This window comes from Onychostoma macrolepis, chromosome 09 (genome assembly GCF_012432095.1).
Source record: "Onychostoma macrolepis isolate SWU-2019 chromosome 09, ASM1243209v1, whole genome shotgun sequence".
NCBI lineage: Eukaryota > Metazoa > Chordata > Actinopteri > Cypriniformes > Cyprinidae > Onychostoma > Onychostoma macrolepis.
Genome location: NC_081163.1, coordinates 25455623 through 25474863, shown reverse-complemented (window position 1 = coordinate 25474863; position 19241 = coordinate 25455623). Strand labels below are relative to the sequence as shown.

At 36.1% G+C, this 19241-nt stretch overlaps 1 protein-coding gene across 7 annotated transcripts in view; it reads right to left on the bottom strand.

Annotated features, from left to right (window-relative positions):
* Positions 1-19241, bottom strand: part of myo3b (myosin IIIB) — a 138364-nt gene that overhangs the window by 21089 nt on the left and 98034 nt on the right. For 6 of the 7 annotated variants that reach the window (XM_058787029.1, XM_058787028.1, XM_058787032.1 and 3 more), the window contains 3 exons: positions 18529-18583; positions 15739-15790; positions 14438-14570 (listed from right to left, as the gene is read on the bottom strand). In XM_058787029.1, coding sequence (XP_058643012.1) covers positions 14438-14570; positions 15739-15790; positions 18529-18583 — 240 coding nt within the window. Of the gene's footprint in view, positions 1-14437; positions 14571-15738; positions 15791-18518; positions 18584-19241 lie in introns of those variants that run through there. The other variant, XR_009272802.1, reaches the window with a different exon arrangement.

Sequence of the window (19241 nt, the reverse complement as noted above, 5' to 3'; positions counted from 1 at the left end):
GCAAACATTTGCAAACACCTTTGCTGTAATATTAATTTGTGTTAGATTTTATGAAAGTGTTTTATCAAAGTGTTTTATAAAATTGAAAACTGAGTCAAAGGCCGAGAATTAGTGTATGGTTTTGCAGTGTGTGGTTTCAGAAATTGTGTGACAAGTAAAGATTTTGTGTGTAAGCAGTTGAAAAAAACTGTAATCAGGCTGTTACATTGTTTAAGCATAGAAACAGATGTCTATGCTTACGTAAATAATTGCATGCATTCTGATTTAAGAGAGAGAATGTACACAGAATGTAAATGTTTCAATCTCTCATACAGTTTGCATGTAGAGGTAGATTTGACAGCACTGAGAAATGCCAGTTTCAGGGTATCGATGCAGTATCACAAGACAAGAAATTGTGATATTTTGATATATGGTTGCATCCACAAAGTTCTATTGTGCAGGATATTAGCTGGTCAGTCATTTGTCTATCACAGAGGACAAGGAAAATAAAGAGCCAGAAATTCATAGGGAGCTGGACAAGCAAGCTCTAAACTTTTTGTTTAACTCTGTTCTTAATTCTGTGATTTCTGAAAACAGTTGGAACATTCAAAACAAAATATTTGCAAGAGCAGCAGCACAGTCTTCAACACTACATTTTGTACACAGCTAGTCACACCAGTGAAACCAGCTAACGACCGGTGTACCTCAGGTTTTGGTATTGGGACCTCTTTTCTTCTCAATAAACATCACATTATTGTGACTAGTCAGGCACAAAAGCCTGCTGGAATGAGACTGTACCTCCATACTCCACCTGAGCAATAATACTCCTGTAGCACAAACATTAGAGCATGGTGCTAACAACACCAAGGTTATGGGTTTGATTCCCAGGATGCCTGAACAGATAACATGCAAAGTTTCTTTCGATCAAAGCATCCGCCAAATACATTCGTGTTTAAGAATGAGAGCCATAATCAGAAAATATTGATATATATATATATATATATATATATATTTTTTCCCTTTCTGAAGTATTGAATATTTAATGCCACTTGGTGGCAAGAAACAATGACAGGGTCACACAAATCCATTAACGGCATAACAAACCATTGTATGTTTCTCATTGTGTGTGTTTGTGTTGGGAGGGGCAGCAATCTCTGAAGCAATCTTTGAAGGTTTTCACAAATATAATCCTTTATTCGGGACTTATTGATTTGTCTTATAGACTGTTGGGTGGAAGAAAAGAAGAAAAAAGCAATAAAATAAACCACTAAGGGGTTGAGTTTTATGTTGTACCGTTTGCCTTGCATATCGTAAATGTTCGTATTTGATAGATAAAAAGGCTGAGAATTCTTCTCAGAGAGCGGTTTTAATTTGACGAGACTCAGGCTGGCTCTTAAAAAGCACCTCTAAATCCCTTGAAAATCAGAACGCGCTTCAGAAACTACATAAAAGAGATGCTAAAAGGGTTTTTAGCCGTATAAACGCGGGAGGCGTATTGATTCCCGTCGCTCACGTGCGTGATCACCTGACACGTCTCGGGCTGGGCCGAGCCGTCGGGGTTTGTTTGTACAGATGGAGGAGAGGGGGGATTGTAAGGCAAAATCATCAGCAGCGCTCTTTGATGTCTAAATGAAGCATGTGCAGACCAGACCATACACACACACACACACACACACACACTCAGATAAAAGCACAACACTAACCCACATACCTACATACATGCACACAAAAATGCAAAGAGAAACCCCATATACACATTAACCTGTCCTGTAAAAGTGCATGCAGACTGCATTCTTGAACCCTCCCAAACAAAGCTTCTGAACAACTAAAGCGGGACGATTTCCAGGCCAATCTGGAACTGTTCTGACATCAGACTCTTGGTAAGGTCTGATGATTGGAATTGAAACAGGCTTGTTAAAATCTAATCCCAATGTGCTTGAAGTTACACACACACAGCAGGGAATTTACAAAGAACACACACACACAAAATGTAAAAACAGCAATATAATGAAATATTAGTGCAATTTTCTTCTATTTGAATCTATTTTAAAATGTGATTTATCCAGTCTTCAGTGTCACATGATCTTTCAGAAATCATTCTAATATGCTGATTTCCTGCTCAACAACACGTCTGATTGTAATCAATGATGTTGAAAACAGTTGTGCTACTTATTTTTCTGAAACCACAATACTTTATTTCAAGTATCCATTGATAAATTGACAAAAGAAAGTCGTTTATTTGAAACAAAATTGAATTTGGGCCAATCTCCACATGTAAAACACATCTATCCGTGATGTCTGTGGTCATGGTAAATCTGACATGATAAGACGAGTTTTTAACTCAAAACAGTCGCACCTCAGGAGGATGAAGGGAAATCCACCCAGCTCATCACCAAGACTTAAATCATAATACCACTGATGCTAATATTCTAATAGATGGGACAGTATAAGTATTATTTTAAAGACTCAGTCTGTTACTGTCCCGTGTGAAAGTACATCCTGTTAAACTCTGTTAAAGTTACTCTGTTTCTCACTGACATTAAGAGGATTGCAAAAGTTGGCACCAAGTTAACTAGACTTTCCCACGATACAGCGCCCACTCAGCCAAATCTCACCTACTGAAAACAGGTGGAGAAATAAAGAGCAATGTTTAGCCAGAGCTGGAAAGCATCTAATCAAAGTCAAGCTACTCTTTAAAAAAAAGTAGCAAGCTCTTAACAAAAAAGTAGCTAACTACTAAGGAGGCAATATGTTTTACATTATATAAGTATCAGATTATATGATTTTTATTTATATTACAGAATTATTAACTTTGAAATACTATAAATATAAATTATTCTCAATAGCAATGTTTAACAAAACTACAAAAAGGAAGTCAATGGAAAGGAAATACCATGCATGGGGTTGACTGTTCCAGGAATATAACTTAGTGATGATTCAAATGAAAAGGTTGATCAGTTTTGGAACCAGTTTATTAAAACGAATTGTCTTGACACAGAACAAACATTTCAAAGTTGAATAAATGTATAGTTCAGTCATGAAACTCCAGATGGTGCAGGCTGACGGGTTGTTAACATAACTGATGATATTCAGAGAATTAAACGACTTGGCACAAGCTGATTGGTTCATGTTGCAGTGAGCTTACTGCCTTGCATTTATATGGCTGGCTAGCATTCACTTGCGATTTTTGCAGCGCGCTTTCGGAGTTTCTCTGAAACCCTTCACCTTCCCCAGCTCCACCTGTATAGATCTTCTACGGGTTATTTTATATGCTTTATTTTTTATTATATTTGTGCAGCAGCAGTATGTCTTAAATACTCACTGCACCGTATCACCATATGCATCGGCAGTAGCAAGTTCCTGTACTTGCTTGCAGTAGCAGCAATATTCTACAACTACAGCAATAACAAACAGCAGCAGTAATTCAACAGCAGCAGCAGCGTAGCAGATCTATTCCGCTAAGACCAAATACATTAACACTGTCATATCCATCACCATGCTAAAATCTTGCAAGAGTCATGATCTTGTCATGATTTAACTGGCTGTAGCATTGTTTTTCAGAGAAACAAGTATGTGAGCTTAGCATGTGTCCTAAATATCTGCAAACATATAATCGTGTTTTTATGCCATGTAGCCTAAATTTAATATATTTAGTGGTGATGCATTTAAAAAGAGAACCAACTCTCAAATAATTCATAGTTCTCGGAGAGCGTGCACAATGTACTAGTGCAATCAGCAAAGTAAAACCTTCTCTGAGCAGTTTCTATTTATAATGCTTTATACACAGCCACTACACTGATTAAAGTTTATGTGCAAATTCACTTAAACAACAAATTTCAGGGCAATCATTATCAGACTTCAAATCCCCTGCTGCGAGCAATGTTCCTATTATTATGCAGAATCCACAGGTTCGTTTGTGAGATTAAAGGACAGTGTTTTTCTAGAGTCTGTTGCTTTATTCATTTCGGTGTGCTGCTCAATCCTGTGCGTCTGTCAGAACACTGCAGTCTGACAGATGGCTGCTTTAACAAATAGTTGCAATAGAAAAACCATTGGATCCCACAAACTAGATGTTACACAGCCACAATATTTCTGATCTAACAGTATTGAATTTTTGAACGTATAATGGAAATCACTTAGTGAATAGGTGCTCAAAAGTGCACTTTGTTATAAGCACTAATAAACAGTCAATGTTAATAAGCGTGCTAATATAAGAATTAGAATCGGTCCCTATACTAAAGCTTTACCAAATGTCCTCACAAGAATTTCTCCAATAACTAAATGGTACAAAACCTCCTGGAGGCACAATGATGCACTTAGTAAAAGGTAAAAGGTAAAACTTTAGTATGGGACCAATTCTCACTAGTAACTAGTTGCTTATTAGCATGCTTATTATTAACATTGACTGTTTATTAGTACTTATAAAGCACATATTTTGCATGACCATATTCTACATCCCTAATCCTAACCAATATCCAAACTCGACAACTACCTCACTAACTATTAATTTTACAGCAAATTAGGACTTTATTGAGGCAAAAGTCATAGTTAATGGTGGGAATTGGACCTTAAAATAAAGTGTGACTGGACATTTTTTATTTTTTTTTGCAATAAAATCTAATATTATCTGTTTTACTTGTCATATATCTGCTTGTTACCTTATTGAAGGGCTGCACTGAGTGATTATACATCCTTTAGAAATGTGTTTGATCAAGGGCACTGAATAATATCCTAAGACTGGAAACCATTCAGACAACCCACCAACTGGTTGATTATGAGCCTTTTTAGTTTCACCTAGTTAGTAGTTTACTAGTATTTGCCATGTTTGAGGAAAAATGGGAGTGATCTTGTATGAATGAGCGAGAGAGAGAGAGAGAGAAAGCAAGAGAGAGAGATTGTCTGGATAGGCTCCAGATGGTTGGTGTGACAGATATGATGACTATGGTGATGACAATAAAGAACCCAAAAAATAAATCCCAGATCTGTGTTCATCTTGCATGACATGACATGTTCCCTGCGGCCGACACAGTCAGCAGAGCAGCCAATTAGACACAGTCAATGACTTTAGCTCTGCACAGGCAGCCTAAATCTATCAAATGATCTGAACAACAATTACAGCCTCACAAGACGTTCACTCTCATTGTAATAAAAAAAAAAAAAAAAAAAAAATTCTAATGCATACTGGCTCACAAAAGTATTTGGACACTTAATTCTCAGTTAAACATGTAATACATGTCTTTGAATTAGATTTAAAATCAAAGCAAGTATGAACGACTGATTGTGACTATCTTCACTTTTCTCATTTTTTGTTCGATGTCTTTGAATTGGCTGGTGTTTTGGTGATTTTGGTGACCTCAATGTATACATTTCTCTTTCCACATTATGATTTAAATATGACAAAGCCTGAGATTTATTAAGTTCCTATTCAACAGTGGACTTTCCTTAATTATATCATGCTTCATTAATTAATGAGGATAAACAAAACAGAGGTAGCACTATTTTACAGACCTGTCCCACATACATACTGCACTAATTACTAACTAAGTACATAGTTAGTAAGAACATAGTACTTAAATAATTAAAGTAACTAGTAATAAGTAGTACTAATAGCTGTACTTAACCCTAAACGGTTAACCTTAACCCTTTTTTTTCTACTGTTACTCTAATGTTTCTGACCTTTAACTCCGTGATGCCATTTCTTTTAATGTAACTGTATATTTGTTTCTTTTTGCTTTGTCCTGTTGATATTTGCTTTAATCCTGGGCTTTGACATTGCAATGCTCTTTCTTTGTCAATTGTTTTTTGCTGTGTGATTGTTTTCTATTTCTTGTAAAGGTAACCTTAAAAATGCTATATAAAGAAAAAATGGTAACACTTTATTTTAAGGTGTCCTTTTTACACATTTTACATGTACTTACTATTATAATAACAATAAATTATGCATAATTACATGCAAGTAACCTTAAGTCAAACCCTTACAATATAGTAAATACATGTAGGTAATTAATATAATTCAGTACTTAAATGTATAATTACACTGTAACAAGAATACCTTAAAATAAAGTGTAACCAAAAAATGAATAACTAAAATTATTATGTAGTTACATGTAAGTTCAATTAAGATGTTCATGTGTGACTACGTATGTTTATTGGTCTATGATCTATTAAGCATTAATACAAGATAATAATGTTTGTAAATGGCCATAATTATTAAGTTTACTTTAAAGTGCTATCATAACATCTTATTATTTTGATATGACTGCATGGTTTCCTGTGGATCATAGTTCCTTATGTAACAGTTTGAGAATAAATCAAAGAGAAGATTTGGCTTTAGCGCAAACCAAGATTAAATTCATTTGGGCACAAACTACCTAGAAGAAATGTGCACTTCCTGAACTTAATCCACCAAAGTGAGTGAAGGCACACTAACTAGGGATGACACTATCTGTTCGTGTGCACACATTAATTTGTTTTGTTACTCATTTGTGCTAATCCTGTAAAACTTTTGATCTTGTACTCGATGATGCATTCAGATGACATGTTCAGAGGTGTGTTTCACAGCCAACACACTGAGTAAAGCCCAGATCAGACTATTCTAACACTCCCACTCCCCAGAACCCTTCAGGCCAATGTGCAGGCCTGACATCTGAACGCAAATAAATAAGAGAAGACAGCATAAAGTGTTTCTTTCTAGAATTTTCTTTATGCCTTTCAAGGACACTTACAGTATGTATACGGAATAACGCATCATTGTCTTTATACGTCCATACTTCATAAGTACAAGTTAGTTCTCTTCTGTTGCTCTCTCTGCTAAAAAGGATCAGACTTCATGGTTTATGAAAGCTGAGCTCCTTATGTTAACCCGCTTTATAAAGATTATGCTTTTGGTAAACATACATGTCAGCAGTGAGAAAACAAGAAAGGTAAATTATGATGCTGAGGGGCTGAAAGAGCGAGACTCTAACTCCCGATCTCTACTTTGAAGGAATATTTGGTTATTTCCAAACTAAATGTCTATGCTTCAGATGCTGTCGAATACCACAGAAAATAACTTGGTCCTCAGTAGAAACAAACAGAAAATGTTTAAAGAAATACTCATACCATTGTGAAAAAGAAGTACACTTTAGCATACTTTTGAAAAGATTTATAAAGTAAATAATATACTTCAAAAGAATATAAGTGGGAAGTGAATATATTGTTTTCAGACAATTATTTTAATTGCAACTAAATGAAAAAGTAGTATAGTTTAAATTTAAATTAAATGAAATTAGTGCTTTTTTGACCGACTTAAGTACAACTTTACAAGTGATTTCATAATTTAATTTTCTTTGAAATATAGTTGAAGTATACTGCTGAATATACTGACATGCATTTTTGGTACACTATAATATTCTTTAATGACATTTCTATTGAAACTTGTATGTCATGTTCAGTTTTATCCGGAACAGATGAATGTGTGTGAAAGTTTTTTTTTTTCCAGTAGTTGTTGAGCATATTGTGGGAGTTTGGAAATTAAAGGGTTAGTTCACCCAAAAATGAAAATTATGTCATCAATTACTCACCCTGATGTCGTTCCAAACCCGTAAGACCTCCATTCAACTTCGGAACACAAATTAAGATATTTTTGATGATATCTGAGAGCTCTCTGACCCTCCCATAGACAGCAAGGGTCCTTATACGATCAAGGTCGAGAAAAGTACCAAGATGATCGACAAAGTAGTCCATGTGACATCAGTCTGTCAACTGTAATTTTACGAAGCCACAAGAATACTTTTTGCGCAAAGAAAACAAAAATAACAAAATTTTTATTGCTAATCATGTTACAGACCTGATGTCAATTAACTTAATTAGTTGCTAAATCAAATTTTTTTGTCTATGGCAATGGATAAATATGCTGTCTACCATATTTTATGTTCTCTATGTGCATTGATCAATGTTATATGCAAATAAAAGACTAAATTAAGTCTGTTCATCATATAAAGTGATTGTGTCACCACAAGACTTGTGTTAAACCGTTCGATTCATATTACTTTTACAATGTCTTTATGAACTTTTTGAAACACCAAAGTTTGGTGGAATAGACTTTAAATGTAGGTACAGAAACCTCTCAAGAATTAAGATAAAAATGTTTGGAACGACATGACGTTGAGTAACTGATGACAACATTTTCATTTTTTGGGTGAACTATTCCTTTAAGATTTGAATAATCAAGAATATTCGGTAACACTTTAGATTAAGGAATGCATATTCGCTATTAATTACGACTTTTGCACAAACAAACTCCTAATTTGCTGCTTATTAATAGTTTGTAAGGTAGTTGTTAAGTTTAGGTATAGGATTAAGGAATCTAAAATACAGAATAAAGCATTGATATGTGCTGTAAGTACTAATAAACAGCCAATATGACATTGATATGCATGCTAATAAGCAACTAATTAATAGTGAGAATTGGTCCCTGAACTAAAGTGTTACTGAATATTCCATTAAGGCTATAGAGTTTGTACTGATTGTACAGCATCAGTGTAGAGTTAAAATCACAGGCTATGTGAAATGGTGATGGACTTTCTGTTCAGTCACAAACACACACCACATTCTGTCACAGCTGGGATCAGATCAGAGACTCAGCAGTGCACTTAACGTCCAATAAAGACTGGAGAAGTGTGTTTGGGTCTCAGTGTAACACACTGGCCATGACCTCCCGAACATTTGATATGGAGAGGTTAGACAGGGATAATATGTGTGTGTGTGTGTGTCTCTCTAGGGTGACAGCAGCAGGATGAGAGGCAGGAAGTGAGCAGAACTCCAGACATCTGGCACTGCTGTCTCCCCTGACACACACACACACACAAACACACACACACACACTCTGATCTCCACCGATCAAAGTCTGCCCTGCTTACTCTTCCACAACACACACATCCAAATAACATCCACACACACTTACAAGTGTTCTCCTCACACACAGAATCAAGCCTTTAGTTTAGCCAACAGCTCCTCTGATGAAGGCATCAAACTGTGATCTAAAACCAGCCTGTATGTGTGTGTGTGTGTGTGTGTGTGTGTGTGTGTGTGTCTCTCAGGGCAGTCCAGTCAGCAGTTCTGTTCTTTGCATATTCAAGGTGAGGTAATTTGACTTAAACAGCTTTAAACAGCGAGTCAGAGTCATGCTGAGAGATCTTTATCCTCCAGCACTGCATGAGTGTAAATACAGTGAGCAACAGACTGAACTGTGTGAAAAGTACAGCTAGAGCCGGACAGCAGCATTAGTGAACAATATTATGTATAATATTACATATTATTGACACTACTAGCTTTTAATGCTAATGAAAACTACTGAACATTATTCAGCAACAGCGGCAAGCCAGAAATCTCCAAGTGGGTGGATCTTTGTGAATTAGGGTAGACCTCTGTTCTGTGCCAATGTGTGTTTTTAAATGAATGAACAGGGTTATGGTATATATATATATATATATATATATATATACCATACAAGAATGGTTAGGGTTACAACATCAAATTTGAAAAGATACATTTATACTAAATATATATAATACTATATATATATAGCCAGAGGTCCCTTTAGGGATTCACTAGAATCATCTTGTCACTACACATTTTTTTTTTATTTGTATAAATTAAACAAAACCTCACAGATTTCATGATAACAAATAAAACTCAAATTAATTAACAAACTAATAATTAATAACATTATACAACTACTATAATTATTTCCAATACCTGGATACATACATTATACTCATATAAAGCAGTACATATCGCAACAAAAGGCAATACATAAAGCAGTACATATTGTAAATCTTGGCTATACAGGACATGTGACCATAAGGCCTGTAGATACTATCATAAAATATTATATTATTCAAATATATTTGACTTGACTTGGCTAGAATAAATTGGATGTTCCAACACTACTTATGACACACAGAGATACGTTAGGATGAAATGATTCACTAGAATGAATCAAACTTTCCAAAATTATCTATGAGAAACAGAGGACTGTTTAAGACAAACCGATTTACTAGAATGAATCAGGCAACAGTGTAGCATTTTTTTGGCATGGGACATGGAATGTAAATACAGTATGCTTGATTTTGGCAGATGAAATCTGCTACACTTATGCTGCACAAATACAAGGATTTGTTCAATTTAGATAAAATAACATACTTAATAAAGGAACATGCTGCTGCAAGTTTGAGCTGATGAAAAATTAGAGAAGATTCATAGCAGATAGGTGGAGCTGGGGATGAGGAGGATAAAACAAGAGTTTTCTTATAACACTGCAGAATGATCTCTGACTAGGAAGCGGAATAAATAGTTACATGAATTACATGAAGTACATCTGATTGGCTACTGCAATGATGCTAGAAAAACCAACAATCTGATACTTGATTGTATCAAAGTTCAATGACTGAACTTTTTATTAATCCTTGCTACAAAACTGCAAATTGTTCCGCACTCTGCATACATAGAAATAGCATTTGCGACTCTCAAGAGGCAAGTAGATACATTATATGAATTTGTAGATACACTCTACAAATAATATATACACAGCATACAGTATGTGGCTATTCTACAGTTTTGTTTTATATACATACCAACAGCGGGTCTATAATTTGGCAGTTTCGATTTTATGATGATAAATTGCACAAAGATTTTATGATGATAAATTGCACAAAGGTGGAGCTAGATTGGAGGACAGATGCTAGAAGTTACAAGCATTGTGAGAAGTAAATTGTGCTTATATTCTTGCTTAATTGATCAAATTAATAGGCTCCTTGCCTCCTTCCTAATTTTCATTTGTAGTTACATTTTTTTCTGCTTGCACTCAAATAAGCTTAGACAATAATCAAACACAATCTTCCCTCTCTCAAGTAGCTTTTGGATTTATTTTAGCATTTTGTAAACTGATTTACTTCAAAAATGAAACTGATTACTGATACAAATCTTAATCATTCAAAAGAACTTCTCAGAAGTCCCTACATGGCATTATTCCTGTCTTAAGATTTGTATTTAAATAAATCCTTAAATATAGATTTTTTTTTATCATTGTTCTTGTTTCTGTCGATTCAGTAGTTCAAGTTTAATGCTGAATTTCCATAATTGAAATCTTATGTATAACGGGGTGCACACTACCTCCAGAAAACCAATAATCTACACAAAATTGTATAAATAATAATCATAAAATTAATCATTAAGAGTAACATTGTACCAGAAGAGACACTGAGTGTGTTTCTCTGCGTTAGTGTATGTCATCTCCAGTGTGTGTGTGTGTGTGTGTGTTTCAGACAGACAGGATGAGCGGGGTCACCTGTTCTCAGTCTCACAGAGTTAGCGCGGCTGTCTAACCCAGGCGTGCTGTGGTGATCTGACAGTAATCCGGAGCCACTGCAGAGCCGAGTGTGTGTTACATTATCTGTCTTAATCCGGTAATCCACGGACACACGGCTAATCTCAATCCCACCCCCACACACACCTTCCTCACTAATCACTCTAATGATGGACCCCCGGCAACTGATCCCAGCAGCACCGCCTCTCCCGCCCCTGACTGACACACCTTCCCTCTCTCTGTGTATCCACACACACACACAAACACACACACACACACACACACTCCTCCCAGGCAGTTCTCATTAATGAAATTCAGAGCCCAGGGCAAAACACAAAGCAAACATATGTTCAGCAAATATGTGTGTTTTGGTCTCCGTGTCACTGTAACTGTGAGCATTTAATAGTGTCGCTGGCGTGTGTGAGTCTTTGATGTGATTGGTGTGATTTTTAAAAACCCTCGACACACACCTCTCATCCACTGTCTGGCCTGAAACTGAAAGCTCAGCCAAACCATAAGCTGATATGACAGGACACAAGAATGAGAGAGAGAGAGAAAAGCAGGTACTTCTGGTATTAAAGGAATAGTTTAGCCAGAAAATGAAGATTCTGTCATCATTTACTCACCCTTATGTACTTACAAACTGCATGACTTACTTTCTTGCGTGAAACATAAAAAAAGACATATAGCATAATGCTAGTGCTGCTCATTCATGTCAAACTTCAAAACGAACCATAAAGTAGTTCATATGACTTGTGATCCGGTCCCACTTTATATTAGGTGGCCTTAACTAATATGTACTTACATTTAAATTAATCATTTGTTACAGTGCACTTATTGTGTACATACATGGTTTTACATTGTACTTATATTTTTAAATATATATATATATGTAATTACATCTGTAATTAATTTCTGTAATTACATTTATAATTACACTGTTGAGCCATCACTTACACCTTAACCCACCCTTAAACTTACCCACACCACCAAACCTGTCCCTAATCTTACCCGTATCCCACCTCAATAGCAGCAAAAGTGTTTTGCAATACAATATGAACACAACAAGTACATTGTGCTTATTTTTTTGATGCAAGTACATAGTAGTTAAGGCCACCTAATATAAAGTGTGGTCTGTGATCCATACTAAAGCTTTGTTTAAGGAAGTAGCTGTAGATTTTCTGTAGCTTTCAAATCTCCTTTTGAAAAAGAAGTGCATCTAACTGTATAAAACATATCATTCTTAAGGGTACTTCTTAAAAATACATTAAAAAAAAAAAAAAACAGTACTGGAAAATAATATTAAGGAAATAAAAGGCTAATTAAGTATACTTTAAAAGAGTTCATTCATTTTTCTTAACACACTTAAGTACACTTTTAAAAGTGCATTTTGTAATAATGTCTAATTAAAAATTTTGCTTTAAAGTAAATTTAAAAAAACATTTTGTCATGCTTTAATGAAGTTCACCTATTTTTTGATGTTTTAACATACTAAAGCACATGTAAAGTACTTGATTATAATTTTACCTGTATTGTTATTCGATATTATATTTAAAATTTCTATATTTTCAATGTACTAAACTACACCTTTATCATTACAAATGTGAAATGGCAAATATATTTAAATACATCATGATAGAAATTAAATTAAACTATATTTTAGTTTATCATAAAGGCTTCAGCAGCACACTTTAAACATTCTTCAAAGACAATAGACGTAATTATGACATTGCATACAAGTGGGTGAAAAAAGAACTTTAAATTTCAGCAAACTGCATTTAAGATAAATTTTAAACTATAAGACATTTTCATTTAATTCATTCAGTTCACACTCAGCATAATATATTTGGTTACACTTTATTTTAAGGTGTCCTTGTTACAGTATAATTATACATTTAAGTACTAAGTAATATTAAAGGTGCAGTAGGAGACCGCAAGTGCCCTGCGAAGTGCACATCACAGGATATTCCGCCATGATTTCAGTTCGAAGCGAGCGTATATGTTCCATACAAAGGGCATTAAAGTGTGCGAGACGTCAATTTAAATAGTATTTATTTACAGAGGTATATTATGTCACACTTAACACTTCTCTAGCAAGTTTAGTCTGTGAGAAGCCGCTGCGCAGTGCAAATCTGTGAATGAATGTCCGAAGTGAAGTAAACTTCAATGGATTTCTCTGCTCAGGGAGTAACATTAGGGAGCAAAGAATTGGGAATTGGGAACCGCTTGACTATATCACGTGTCATTCACCGGTGATAAAACTTTATAGTACAGTACTACAATACCAGGAAGGAAGATCGGGTTGTTGATGTTTGTCTGCCAGTCTCGCTCTGTCTGAAATAGCGTACGTGAACGTGCTGATGACGTATCCTGTCTGCGCGAACCAGGTGCGCAGAGGTATGCAAATACATACGTTGAGAGGCAGGTAGGAAAGCCAATTAAAGCGCTCCGACCGAACGTTTTGATTGGGCGAACATTTCTTGGTCCTACGCCTTCCACAGAATATATAAATACAGATAAATACATTTATACCACTTAACTTAATGATTGCTATCGGGATGTGAAGACACTTTCAACCATCATTACAAAAAATGTTTCTGAAGACAATCACCTATCGCACCTTTAATTAACTACATGTACTTACTATATGGTTAGGGCTAGGATTAGGGTCTGGCTTAGGGTTAATAGTATGTAACGTGTGTGACAAGGACACAAGTGTTACCATAAATTCTTTTAAAGTATGCTAATTCCATAATAAATACAGTTTTTAAAACTATGCTAGAGTGTGCTTCTTTTTCACAAGGAACACTTCTGTGTATTCAAACTTGGCATAAAGACGTGTTGTGCAGGATTTGATTTCAGTGATGCCTTTTCTCATGTCACAGATCCAATTTTGAAAGTACTTTTATGGTATTTTTGTCCTTGATCACACTTTCATTTTATGGAAAAAAAGCAGTTTAGTTGTTCCAATTTGGAAGAACAACAGGGAGAGTAAATGCTGGCTAATTTGTGTGTCTGTGTTTTTGTTCATTATACATGTGCACTATGGGAATGTTGGGAATATGGGAATGTTGCAGCAGCAGACTTGTGTATATATGTGTGTGGACTCACCCTGCTTGCTCAGTGCCGGTCGCTCCTGCAGCCCATCTCTCTCTCTGCTGTCACTCCGTTTGTCTGTCTTCAGCACAGACGCGTCACCGGAGCTGTCCTCTCTGTTGCCCACGTCGGCTCTGACAGAGACATCCTGAGAAGAAACGCGCGCGCACACACACACACACACACACACACACACACACACATCCACGTCAACAGAAAACACATCAGGAAACAAAGCAAACAAATACCAACAAGCGCATCATAATGAATTAAACAGCAGCAGGTCTTTTGTGTGAATTAATTGAAGTGATTTATTAAGAGCAGGCTGGTTTGGAGCATCCATTAACACACTGTGTTTGGCAACAGTAAGTGCTAATGCACTGGTACCAGAGCGCTCCCTCTCTTTCTCTCTCGTCACGCTCGCTTCATTGTAATGCAGGAAATAACGGAGGCCGTCCTCGCAGACTTCCACACACATTTAATTTTATCTTTGAATAAAAGAGCTATAGGAAAGAATTAATCTGCTTAACATTTCTAAGTACACCCTCCAAAGGAGCGGGCTGTTTTAATCTTACATATGCTCAGCAGAGTTACTGGCAAAAACTGTACGTTTTCTTCATCTCATCCTTTCAACATCAAATGGCGAGCAGCAAAAATTGGATCAGACTTCAAAGCTCAGCGATGTGCTCCAAGTCACAGAGTGGCTCTACTATTTCACATATTGAATTCGAGTAGGATATCAAAGTCCTAGCAAAGAACCTCAGGTCTTTACTGGAAAAAAGGGGCTCCAACATCTGTAGAGAGAGCAGCGAAAAGACAAATCACCTCAGGGAGAAGTCAGCGTTTACTCTCTACCACGCTTTTCCAGCCTTTTGATTCACTCCTTCTCTCTCTACCTCCCTGGGTTTCTCGCTTTCTCTCTCTCTCTCTCAGCGGAGAAGTGAATTCTCTGTGAGGGAACTGTCTCTTTTGTCTCAAGGACTGTGCTGTTTGATCTGAGGGTTGCTCTGTGTAATATTCACTGCAGTTAGGTGACAGCAGAGTTCACATTAACATGAGCCGTATCAGACATGCAATTAAAGGACTAGTTCATTTGAAAATTAAAATTCTGTCAATGTTTACTCAGTTGTTTCAACCCTGTGTATTTGGAGCACGATCGTGCTGCATTATTCCATACTATAAAAGCATAAAGTGACCGAGGGCAAAAGGACAGGAAGCACCATAAAAGCAGAGGAAACCTTTATGGTGCAGTTCTGCAAACCGTCTCTTTTGTGTTTAAAATTATACAAATACTTTCAGGAATGATCATATCTGACCTTTTCATCTGAGAGGTGACTGGTGGAGGGTCTTCTTTCAGGTGTGGGTTGTCTGAGGAGAAAAGTAATCATAAAACAATCAGAATTCCTCACAAACTGCAAGTTTAGGATTTCCATAATTCTGAGAAAACAATTTAGTTTAATACGATATGAAGTCATTGATATCAGATGACTGCATTACTGCAGTACACTTATATTGTGAGTATTCTGGTTTACATCACTCTCTCTTTCAAACCATTGTAAACATCTGCTCTAAAATCAATGTGTGGCATTGAGTGACCTATGTAATCTAGTCTGATTCTATGAACAGCGGACCAGAAGAAAGTTCCAGAACACTCAGAGGAACAGCTCATGGTCTCCAGCACCAGGTCCAGCTGCTTCCTCTCATTACGCTCTATAGGTCCTTGTGTATTTATTCTGTTATTCCATTACATTATTCTTATTTCACATGTTTTTCATTATATATGTAAGGGATAATCTACGGCTAGCTGTGCATTAAACGATTTGAATGCACGACGTGGAGGCGAAGAACAGCCCAACGCGCAGCGGAGTGCCTCCGTGAAGTGCATTCAAATCGTTTAATGCACAGCTAGCCGTTGATTATCCCGTTTATGCCATGGTCATTTCCCAGCGTTCACATATTAAAGATGTTAACAATATTTGTGCTGCAATATTTGACCGGAACGATAAAAATTACGGTTATTTTCGTCTGTATTACTATTAAACTATATGTTACTATGGTTACCGATGTTTATAGGAAGCGCATTAATTTAGAACGTGATTAAACCGACCTGGAACTACCTGCGCAGTTCGACGAATTTAATCAACACCTGCCAGCCAATCAGAATCGAGTATTCAGACAGACCATGGCATAATGTGTTGTTCATAACAATGCTGTGTATGACAGTTTCTTGGGGAAAAAATGTTCTCATATTTCAGAAGCGATTTCAACAATGTGCTCAGATTTGCCAAGATATTTGACAAAGATTTCAATGCAAACAATTATTTAAAATTAACCAAAAAAAAGAGAGAAAGTCATACATGTTTGAAAGAACATGACAATGAGTAAATGATAATGACAGAATTTTCAGTTCACACCAAGTAAGATATCTACAGTATAATGATAAAGACAATGACCGTTTTAAAAATCATTGAAAATTTCCACTCCACAACTATAACGATAATGGCACACAGGAACAATATCGCTGGAATCACTTCAGAATTATTTTTTTTTCCCAGTTGATAAACAATAAACACACTGGCAGCCTGCTTTGAAGAGCTTTAGCACTTAAAGTGACAAAACTGCAGCACATGGTTATAATAAACAGTGCTGTGGACGATTATATAGTTATTGTAATAGTTATCATTCTTGGTGTGAACAGGTCTTTAGCCACAATATTTTTATACATTGTATGTCAAAATGAGGCCAATTATTTGTTTAAAAAAAATAGCTGTGTGAACAGCTTCACAGCAAATATTTGTGTCAGGCCATAAGTCTCCTGAACTATGAAAAAGCAACTCAAAATATCAATGTCAATATCAATGACATCATCATCCAGTTTGTCACAGTCACCAACCATGACATAACTGTTTAGTGCAGTAACTTTGATAAACATGTATTAATTAAAGGCTTACACACACACAAACACACACACTGACGTCAGCTGGCACTCGAACCCTGTGATAGCGCTCACACGTACACACACACAAACACTCACACCTGCTCCATGTCAGCTAATGAGCATGTAGGTAAGTTTATGAACTTTACAAGGGAAAATTGGGCCAGTTGATGTCAAAATAAATCTATAACACTTCTCTCCAGCCCTGATGAAACAGAATAGCAAAGTGTGAGGTTTGAAGTTTCACCACTGAGACTTCTGATATAAACAAGCATTGAGAATCCCCTCTGATAAGCCAACTGGCTGGAGGATACACACACACACACGCACATAAACATATACACTCACCCAAAACACTCTCAGATGTGGGAGGGCAGATGAAAACTTTGGATTTTATGAAATTTATTAAAACGAGTTATGATATGATTGTCAGCAGTCTCTCTGCTGCATAGGTCTAAAAAGATAATATAACTCTGTACAATAAATCACTAAACCTAGGGCATAGCTCAGAGAGCTCGTTTTAATTAATTAGGAATGTGAATTAGGATTCACATTCTTTTAAAAAGGCAAAATTTTTAATTATGTTTCAAAAAGTGTCTAGTGCACATCATTTTACACCTTGAGCTGTGGAGGGCAGTGCATGATTGAGTGCAGTTTGTGTCATTTCTGAAAAAACCAAACCAAACCAAGACAAAAGACGACAAAACAAAAAGACAAGACAAAACAAAACTAATACAAGTTTTGTTTTGTGCATGTTTTTTTTTTTTTTTTTGGTCCAATTAAATCATTTTGCACTCTCAACTTTTCATGCATTGCTTTTTTTATTTTTAAATAATGAGCTGATAGTTATTAGTATTTTGTTGTACAGTGACTTGCATTCAGCACTGCAACATAATCTGTCAGAAACAGAACCTGCAGTCAAAGATTAAAGACAATTATCTACTAGTTTTTATTCACAGAGAGCATGGGTGTGCAAGTGGATTGCCACTCAAGAGTTGTGTCTTAAGGAAGGTGAATTCAATGATTGCACACACTCTAACACAACATCACTGGGACGGGCTGTAGGGGACCTGCTGTATAGAACAAACAGATACCTAAACACACAATCATGCAAAAATACACTATGATAACATACAAAGGAAACAAACACAATGAACACACCCTCACTCACCCAGTCCATTGTCGACTCTGTTTGTAGTCTTTCCTGACTCTGTAGCCTCTGTATGCTGTAACACATATTCACACGATCAAACAATGAATAAAATAACACAAATCTGATTATAAATCGGATTGCTTACAAATGTAATAGCACACCAATTGAGGGATCTGTAGTATGAAAGGTGCTCTAGCAAAGATTAACATAGGGTGGGTTTGTCCAAATCACTAAAACTAAGTTTGAGGAATCATAATGTTTGAAAACCCCATTAATAAAAAATGCCATAAATTAGTATGACTAATAGCATATTTTGCTTTTTGGTTGTAACAAATGTAATGTAAAAGTTTCCTACTTGTATACATTGATTCAGATAAATCGTTTTCTTTGATCAGACACACTAAGTGAATGTTTAGAATAAAAACACAATGAGCTCTGAGTGAGTAATTAGTACTTTATCACTCATACAAATGAGTGTAAACCTCAGAACACATGAAAGCAGCAGCGCTGCTCTAAAATGCTAAAGCAGTCATTTATTCCACTTTCAATGAGACGCCCAATTAAAACTCACAAAACTTTAGCTTTAATCAGAGCAGATCAGGGTGTGAACACAGGCCTGTAAACTCAAACACACAAACTACTGGAAACAGTGTGGGAGTGGGTAGTTTGTCATGTGTTACGGTGGGAGTTCAGATGCATATTCATTAAGGAGTGTGTTTCCTGTACACAAC